Source organism: Benincasa hispida, chromosome 10 (assembly GCF_027475165.1).
Source record: "Benincasa hispida cultivar pf3 chromosome 10, pf3_genome.v1.1, whole genome shotgun sequence".
NCBI lineage: Eukaryota > Viridiplantae > Streptophyta > Magnoliopsida > Cucurbitales > Cucurbitaceae > Benincasa > Benincasa hispida.
In genome coordinates, this window is record NC_143487.1 from 14,051,813 (window position 1) to 14,060,678 (window position 8,866).

The following is an 8,866-nucleotide window of genomic DNA, read 5'->3' on the forward strand; positions in this document are numbered from 1 at the left end:
ATTGTTCGTTTTGATCTCAATAATTTCAACTTTAACTCATTTTAGTCTCTATATATTAAAAATATTCATTATGATCCTTATATTTTTTATTTTAGTTCATTTTGATCTTTATACTTTTAAAAAGTGACTACTTTGGTCCAATCATTTTCATTTTTATTTTACTTTGAAGAGATAAAAATAATCTCCTTTTCTAAAGTTACAAAAACATGAACCATAATTGGAAGTATGATGACCAAAATAGTATTAAAACCTAAATTTAATTTGCTTATTGTATGTGCAAAAAATTTACATAATTATTATTGATAATTAATAGGAGGAAATGTCCCAACAAAAAGGAGGGAAAAAGTGGAATTCAGATTCAAGTCAACGTACCAAGCGATGCGTCGTACATTGACTTGTCCACTCAACTTCCAGAAATCATACGTTACTTACCCACAATTTTCATCAATCGTCTTCAAGAAAATATTTTAACACGACGTGTCGGCACGGCGGGGCTCTTGGCCGGCGGCTGCCATTTTCCTTCACCGGCAAATCCAATTCTAGAAGCAGCAATACAATCTTTAGAAAAGTGATTAAAATTTTTTGGCTAATTTGCCCAAATACACTGCAGTTTATATTCGGTTTATAATAATCAATTTACAAACCATCTCTCTTTTTTAAGATTTTGAGGATGAATATAGTTCTACTTCCTAGTAATATAGTCTCATGATTCATCCATGGAACTTAAGTTCCTCTCACGCAAATTAAAAGAAGGAATTTATAATTTACAAATTTAAGTTTGGCTGGTGATCTTCCACCTCCATGAACAAAGCAGAGCTGCCTTCCTTCATTGTGTATGATAAAAGAAAGAAAGAAATTCGACAATGGAAAAGACAATGGGAAGAAAAAACCTGGTCAGCTTTCGACGTCGCCGATTGTGGAAGGTAGTGGCGGCGGTAGCAACAGCTGGGTTTGAGACTGGGATTGAACCTCAGCCTCTTTCTGCAGCTCTGTAAACCTGTTTATTTGGTCAAGCAATTGTGTTGCTTTTCGCTTACCTCGGTCCGTGCCATTTTCTGCCAAATCCATAAGCAAACCAATCACTCCGAGCTCCTTCGCTTTGACGAGATGTCGTTTGTCTCCCATGCAAAGATGCACCAAAACTGCAGCTGCATTTTCCCTGTTCCTAGGGGATCCTGTTCCAATGAAATTTACTAAAATGGGGACAGATTCGGCTGCTCCAATCGCAGCCCGCCCTTCCGAATTGCTGGCTAGTATGGCTAAAATTGCTAGTGCCTCATCTACCATCCCTATTCTAGATTCTGTCAACAGCTGCACCAGTATGGAAACAACACCACCCCTGACTGCCTTTATCTTGTTCCCTTGGAAGAAACACAAGTTGAAAAGAGCGGTTGCAGCATCCTTCTTCCCCCTTTGAGTACCTTCATTGAGTAGCGCAATAAGTGGCAGAATGGCTCCCGATGCGCCGATCATTATTTTATATTCGTCTACAACCGAGAGACTGAAAAGAGTGGCAGCAGCATTTTCACGTGCTTCCATACTCCCCCACTTCAGCACATGGACTATCGCAGGCACTGCCCTACAGGACATGATGCTTCTCTTATTATTATCACAAATTGAAAGGTTAAGTAACGCTGTCACAGCATGTTCTTGAGTGAGGGGGTCTGTTGTTGAAAGGAGATCAACGAGGAGAGGGATTGCACCAGCTTCAGCAATGGCCACACGATTATTTGCATTGCGTTTGGCTAGAAGGCGAATCTCACCAGCAGCAGATCGCTTGTCTTCAATGTTGCCTGATGCGAGTTTGTGGAGTAGAGCTTCATACTTGGAGCGTTCAGCCGGAGTCAACTTACTGGGCTGAGAACTGCTGGAACGTTGTGGTGGTTCAATCCCATTGACCTCGCACCATTGAGCTATGAGACTACGTAAAACATAATTTGGTGTAAGAATTTTGCTAGTGAGAACTTGTTGAGTTTTCGGGCATGTCGAGTGTCCATCTGCCAGCCACTTCTCAATGAACGCACGTTCATAGGTCTACCAGAAAGAAAAAGGAAACTGCATTAGGAATTATTCGCAACAAGATCAACATGTTAAGCTTTATTCAGAAGTGATGGATGCAATATTCGATAGAAGACTAAATTGAGAGTTTCACATCGTATATCAATGTGTAAGTCAAGTCTAACCAAGACTATGAGATAAAACCAATTCTTGATGCAGCTTTCTATCTTGGACTCTCAATTCTCCAAGAAAATTCTTCGTTGATTCAGGAACTAAATTGAGGGTTCCAATAAATAATAGCTTTTTAACCCAACAATTGAATAAAATGTGAGACAATTTTCTACATGTTCTAATTTTCATCAAGTGGCATCTAGCAGACACTACATAATTGGGTCAACCAAAGTACACCTACTGCCTTCCCTAAGGTTAAAGAGTTGATCTCACATCCCTAGTTCTCAAACTAAGGAAAAGGACACGCGCACAAAAAAAAAAAACCACATAATTGGAAAGGGATATGTGGTAGCAACCTCCTTCATCTGGAAAAGAAAAAATTTACGTTCTACCAGAGGTAAGAATCAGGCAACAGAATATGTAAATACCTGTCCCGTGGAGACAATGACGGGATCTTTCATCAAATCCAGGGATATGGGGCACCGAAAGTCTTCAGGTATGTGGAGGGACACTATATCTTTCTTACCAGCAGACACTTGTCCACCAGTGCGAGGATGACTTTGTTCTTTTGAAGAAAGACCAATTTCAGGGTTTTCAGTTAGCATAAAATCTTTTATTTTCTTCAATAATATTGACATTTTCTCAAATCGCCCCCCTGGATCTCCATCACTAGCCAAAACCATTTCATGTAAAGCAAGAGACTCTTGAGTAAGATCAGCTATAACAATCAGTTGCAACTTCTCAGCCAGTACTTTCAAGATAGAAGGATCAGCAGAGTCTCTGTTGTTGTTATATAGAGAGTTGAGGTTAACATACACCTCGGCATCTTGTGTATCATTCCTTCCTCTAGCTCTTCTGAATTGAGAGAGAACAAGCTCAACCTGGATGCAGAAAAAGTTAGATATGCATATAGCGGTACAAAACTTTTATAGGGCATTCAAACCTCATGATACTTTTTTTAACTGTCGGGTCCCTTGGTAGTTTTGCCGGTACAACTTATGGAAGAAAAACATAGTTCATGAAACCTCTGAGGTCATACATAATTGTAAAGCTTCTACTTCCATGACACACGAATCGGTCAAGATTCTAAGCTATAGTCTTTCAACAGTCAAAACTCAAAAGCAGTAGTAAACAAGTTTCACAAGTGAAGAAATACAATATTCTTAAACATCAGTTTCCTTTTTAGGAAATCATTTCAAAGATATTTTTTTTGATATGCATGAGTATTCGGTCCAACTACGTGCACCTCAACTAATCTCACGGGATAATTTGTCTAACCCTACGACATTTTAGTGTCAAGGAAACTCATAGGATATTAAATCTTATGTAGGTGGTCATGGATTGAACCCATGATCTCTTAGTCATATATCAAGATCCTATTTCATCATTTCAAATATATTAAGTACAAAGAGTGATGATAAATCCTCTACCTGCTCCTTAACTTCATCAGATATGTCAAGATCTTCATGTGAAATTTCATTCAGAGCTTGCTCTAGTCTAGCTGTCACCTCGTGAAATTGATTCAAGATTTGCTCTCTATCCAAGGCCTGCAGTTTAAATTGAGAAACATCTTAGATCAAGGGCAGTAGAACAAGAAAAAATAATGCGTTGATAAACCATAAAAGGAGAAGAGAAATTATCTTTGATTTACTCGTCTCAGGTCGGTTTTCCAAATATTCAGAAAAACAATAATGATTAATTAAGAATAAATTTAAAATTTAGGCGCAACCTAAATCATATATTCACACAAAGCTAAATTCAAGCCTAGATCACATAAAGTATAACCTAAAGAAATCGAAAATCGCACAGTAACAGGCATTATTTGTGATTCAATACATGTTTAAGATCTTGCCAAAAAAAAAATCCCAAAATCGGCTGCTAATTTAGACCAACGTTTGAACTCGAATTTTCCCAAATCAACGTTCCTATTGTACAACAATCGTAGCATAAATGTCGCCTGATCGAATTAAATATAAAGCATCAGCACAAGTGTGGTGAACCGTGATCTCTTTTAATGGAAGGCGACCATCAAAACATTATTTCCAGAAGTGTAAAACCACAATCTACGACCTAATCAAAATGCTATGTTCCGAATACAAAAGGAAACGAAGGTAAGTAGGCTCTGAAAGTAACAATAGCCGATTATCCGCGTTCAAATTCTTCGATTTTCCTCTTAGCCAAACAGACATCCAAAGCAAGAACATAGAAAACACTAATTGCGAATGAAATTCACCAATTCACAACATCACAGAGCAGAACAAACCACGCTAATTAAACAAACAACACACAAACAGTGAAGTAAACGCACCAGATAAATCTTGCTCCCCTCGCTCCCTTGTCTAAGCAACTCCTTGGTCGATTCCAGAGCTTCTTTCAACGAAGCAAGAGCTCTAACGGTATCATCAGGCAGCGGCTGCTTGATATCCCTCATCTCCTCAAACAATGGGATCAACAGCTTCAGTCGCCTAGCTAAATTACAATACTGCTTTCTGACCGCGTACCTGTAGTCTGAGATTGAAGCTACATCGTTCACCAAGTCGATCAAACTCCGAAAGGAGCCGCCATTATTGTCCTCCTCCATAATCTCTCAATCCAAACAAAAAAAATCTCTCAAAATAACCGCCTACAACAACAAACAGAAACAAACAAAGGAAAGAAATCGCATCAAATTCTCCAAAATCTTTGCGTGTTGGCCAGCCAAGTCTCGCCGTGATGTTGAAAACATCTCTCCATAATCGCCCCGTGAGAGAGAATGCTTCTAACAGGAAAGATGAAGACTCAAGAAAGAGAAAGGAAGATATGCCGGAAGAGAGCAGTATTTTCTTTTTTTCTCTATATTTTTTGTTAAATTACACTCCTAATTCGATTCTAATTTTTTTAAAGTTTGTAATTAAACTTCCAATTTGTGTAAACCCAATTTGGTAACTTCGTTTTTATTATTATTATTTTTTTAATTAGGTTTGTTTTGGTTCCATTTTTAATGATGATTTTTACGTTTCTTAAATCAACATTTCAACCACCTTAAATTAAATTTTTTGAAAATTATGTTTTTTTATTTTATTTTTAAAAGAAAAATTTTCACAAATAGAAAAAATATCAAATTATTTATCGAAATAACAAAAAAATAATGTTAGACTTCTATCGGCCTCTATCAAATAAAATTAAAATTTTTCTTTTTTTGTGTAAATATTTTCTTTTATTTTTCTATTTTTTATATCTTTTTTCAAAATGGTTTGGATTTTTAAAAGCATTAAAGTAGGTCAAAAATAAAACTTAGAAACTTATGGGTAAATATAGAGTTTTTAGGTTTAATTTTTTAAAACCTAAATTTTATCTAACAAATCATAATTAACAAGTTTTTAAGAACATTATAAATAAATGGATAACAAGTTTTTAAAAACATTATAAATAAGTGGATAACAAAACACATCATGGACGAAATAAAAGTAATTTTTATATGCTTAGTTAAAAAAAAAAAAAAAAAAAAAAAAAAGTAATTGTCAAATTAAGAAAAAGATTGACAAAATTTTTAATTTTAAAACTTTTTCCAATAAGATCTTACAACTATTATTCTCTTGTTTAACCAACCTCGTGATGTGAGTTTTCAAAATTTTCAAATTCGTCGGGACTTTTTTGTCTTTATGAATTTTTGGTAGCTTTAAGAACTACAAAATGCAATTAAAGTTTTAAAAAAAAAATCTAAAATATAGTCTTAAAAGATTTCGTTTTATTTTTAAAAACTTCGCTAAGAATTAAGGGAAAAAAAACCAAACATAATTTTAAAAAATAAAAACGAAAAAAGGCCAACACATTCATAAACTAATTCTATTTTATTGTTTTAATTTAGGGACAAAAAATTGAAATTTGAAAAGTTTATTATGCAATTTTTAAAGTTTAGAGAGTAGTTAGATATAAATGAGGAGTTTGTGGACTTAAAAATAAAGTCCTTTTTTGCAATTTGAAGTCTGGCCCCACCAGGCGGCTGGTGAATTAGCCAAGCAGTCGTCAAGGTCAGACCGTGAAAATTGGGAGTCCGGCGACTTCAGCGGCGCGGCTGAAGAATTGGTAAAAGTCGGCTTGGCTGACTGGGCTGGGTCTGGTACAAATTGCAAATAAAATAATTGTGGGGGCCATTCTGCAGTGCATTTAACTCTAATACCTAATCATTATCTGTATTGACAATAAAAAGAGTAATTACCGATGGCAACATTAATTGAATGTAATTAATTGAGTGCTAAATTTGATTCATTTTCCTTTCCATTCCGTCCCACCCCAACCATTGCTTTCGGACACCGCTCGGTTTTATTTATATAATATTTGTTGGTTAAAATCTAGTTGGAGATTTAAATATTTTGACAAATCTTTTTTTTTTAATCTCAAAATTATACATTTTTTATTCTTTAATTTTTCAAAAATCCTCTTTTAATCTCTGAATTTTTAAGTACGTATAGATGTTCCTAGTCTAAAGTTTATAACAGTATATTTAAAATTCATCGAAAGTTATTATTATTATTGTTATTTAAAATAATTTTATGATATTTTAAATTATAAAATTAATTTTTAAAAAATAGACCCATATGGTTCGTCATCTGATAATTTATCTTTGGAAGCATAGAGTTTTATAGAACACTTAAATAAATTCTTTATTTTCACTGTATAAAATGTGTTTGGTTCTAATTTCAAATTTTTATTTCTGAATATAAAATGTGAAAGTTATAATTAATTGTGAATTTGAAAATGCAATAAAAAATGATGTGTTTGGTAAATTCTATTTTTAAAGACTGATATAATTTTAAATAATTAATAATTATGTGTGAATTATTTGAGGGAAACTTCCTCATTGATTTTTTTTTTTTTTTTTTTTTTTTTTTTACTTTTGAAAATGTAGTATCCTGTGTTTTCTAAATTTGGAATATAATATTTTAAAACAATGGAAACAAATCTGGTTGTCTTTTAATGTATGTCATTTTTATAAAATTGTTTTTTCGAATAGTTTTTGAAAACAAGTTAACCAACATTTTTTTTTCTTTTTTATTGTCTTCTAGGTTTTTTTTATTTTCGAGATAAAGATGAAAACGAATTAACAAATAGGAATATAACACAGTATGGTATATACAAAAACATACATATTTTTTTTATTATTTTAGAAATTTAAAGATCAAACACACTTACATTTCAAGATTTAGAGACTAAAAATGGTAAATACACATACATAACTATTTTTTAGATTTGATTTTTCTGTCCTATTAAAAAAACAATAAATTCGCAACTTTAGAGTTAAATTTAATTAAAAAACACGGTTAGTAGGGTTAATTTTCAATAAAAACAGGTTAGTGCTTAGTAGGGGTTAATTTGACTAGGAAACACGGTTATTAGGTTTAATTCGTGAACTTTGGAAGGTAGAAATAAATTAAAAGCACGTGGCTCAACTATTGTTTTTTTATTCCTCATTATTGATTTGGTCTGTTAATTAGGCCGGTTTAGATTGGTTAGATATATATATTAAAAAAATCAATTTTACTTAATCTATTTTGGTAAAAGGTACACTCCAAAAAAGTGTTTAAAATTTTGTCTGGGGACGTTTTAGTTTTTTTTTTTTCAAATGATTTATTTTTAAAATTGAATATTTGAAAAGTTAAACCAAACACATTTATATTTATATGTCACATCATATCATTATCTTTGATTTAAATGGTGAAGTTTGATTTTTATCTTTAATGAAGTTATAATGGAAATCAACTATATAGCTTAAAATTAGCATTTTATTTGACATTTTTTTATAAAGATTAAAAAAAAATGCATAAAATTTCACTGAATAATATAAATTAAATGTGTATTTATTAGGATATTTGGGTCTAATTATTTTGTTTTTTATTTTAAAAAAATAAGCTTATAAACCCTCCTTCAAACTCTAAATTTATTACTATGTCGTCTATTTTTATGCATGTTCTAAAAACTATGCAATTTTTTTAAAATTAAATAATATTAGTAATTGAAGATTTTTTTTTAATGTTTTGACGAATAATTTAACTCTTATATTTAGGAAATATGCAAATTATAGTAAAAAAAACTGAGAGTAAATAGATTTACTTTAAACGAAATGAAAACAAAATAGTTATTAAATGAGGTTTTAATTTTTTTTTTATATATATACAAAGTTCGCATTAAAATATATTTATATAATTCTATATTTACGTAGATGTCCTTTGAATTTATATACTTATACATACAATAAAAACAATATTTGACCATCGAGGAAAAACACATATATGCATATATATTTATTATTTAACTAGTATCATAGCTGGTCTTTTTTTTTAAGCATGTTTAACGATTTTTTTCCTTCAATTTTTGTTAGATAAAATAATTACATAATGCTAAAACTTAGTTTATTGTAGCTCTTTAAAATAGTTGTTTTGTCGTCGAATGTGTTATTAGAAACAAAAATAGCTGCAAAATAAAGCAAACTAATATTCAATATATTTTAATTTTAAATTTGAAAAGTAAGTTGCAACATTTGATAAACAATATTAAATTATTGTGATTGACAATAATGACTAAAATGGACTAATTGTCCAATTTTGCATCAATTTTGTCGTTGTTGTTAATTTATATTTTTAAATAATTATATGGATAAATGTATAGTTATGTTTAAATTGTATATTAATGTTGCGCTATTTATATTTTGTAGGTATCT

The 8,866-nt window shown here is 31.7% G+C and overlaps 1 protein-coding gene across 2 annotated transcripts; it reads right to left on the minus strand.

Annotated features, from left to right (window-relative positions):
* Positions 1 to 217: 217 nt before the first annotated feature.
* Positions 218 to 5,033, minus strand: LOC120088320 (U-box domain-containing protein 13-like). 2 transcript variants are annotated; one of them, XM_039045537.2, is made up of 5 exons: positions 4,478 to 5,033; positions 3,600 to 3,716; positions 2,598 to 3,050; positions 891 to 2,034; positions 218 to 539 (listed from the first exon to the last, which is right to left on the minus strand). In XM_039045537.2, exons 1-4 carry the CDS (start codon positions 4,748 to 4,750, stop codon positions 895 to 897), a joined length of 1,983 nt encoding a protein of 660 aa, XP_038901465.1. In that variant the 5' UTR covers positions 4,751 to 5,033; the 3' UTR covers positions 218 to 539; positions 891 to 894. The 2 variants fall into 2 exon arrangements, with proteins under 2 accessions (XP_038901465.1, XP_038901464.1); XM_039045536.2 differs by lacking the exon at positions 218 to 539 and having other exon boundaries at positions 560 to 2,034.
* Between the last annotated feature and the right edge of the window lie 3,833 nt (positions 5,034 to 8,866).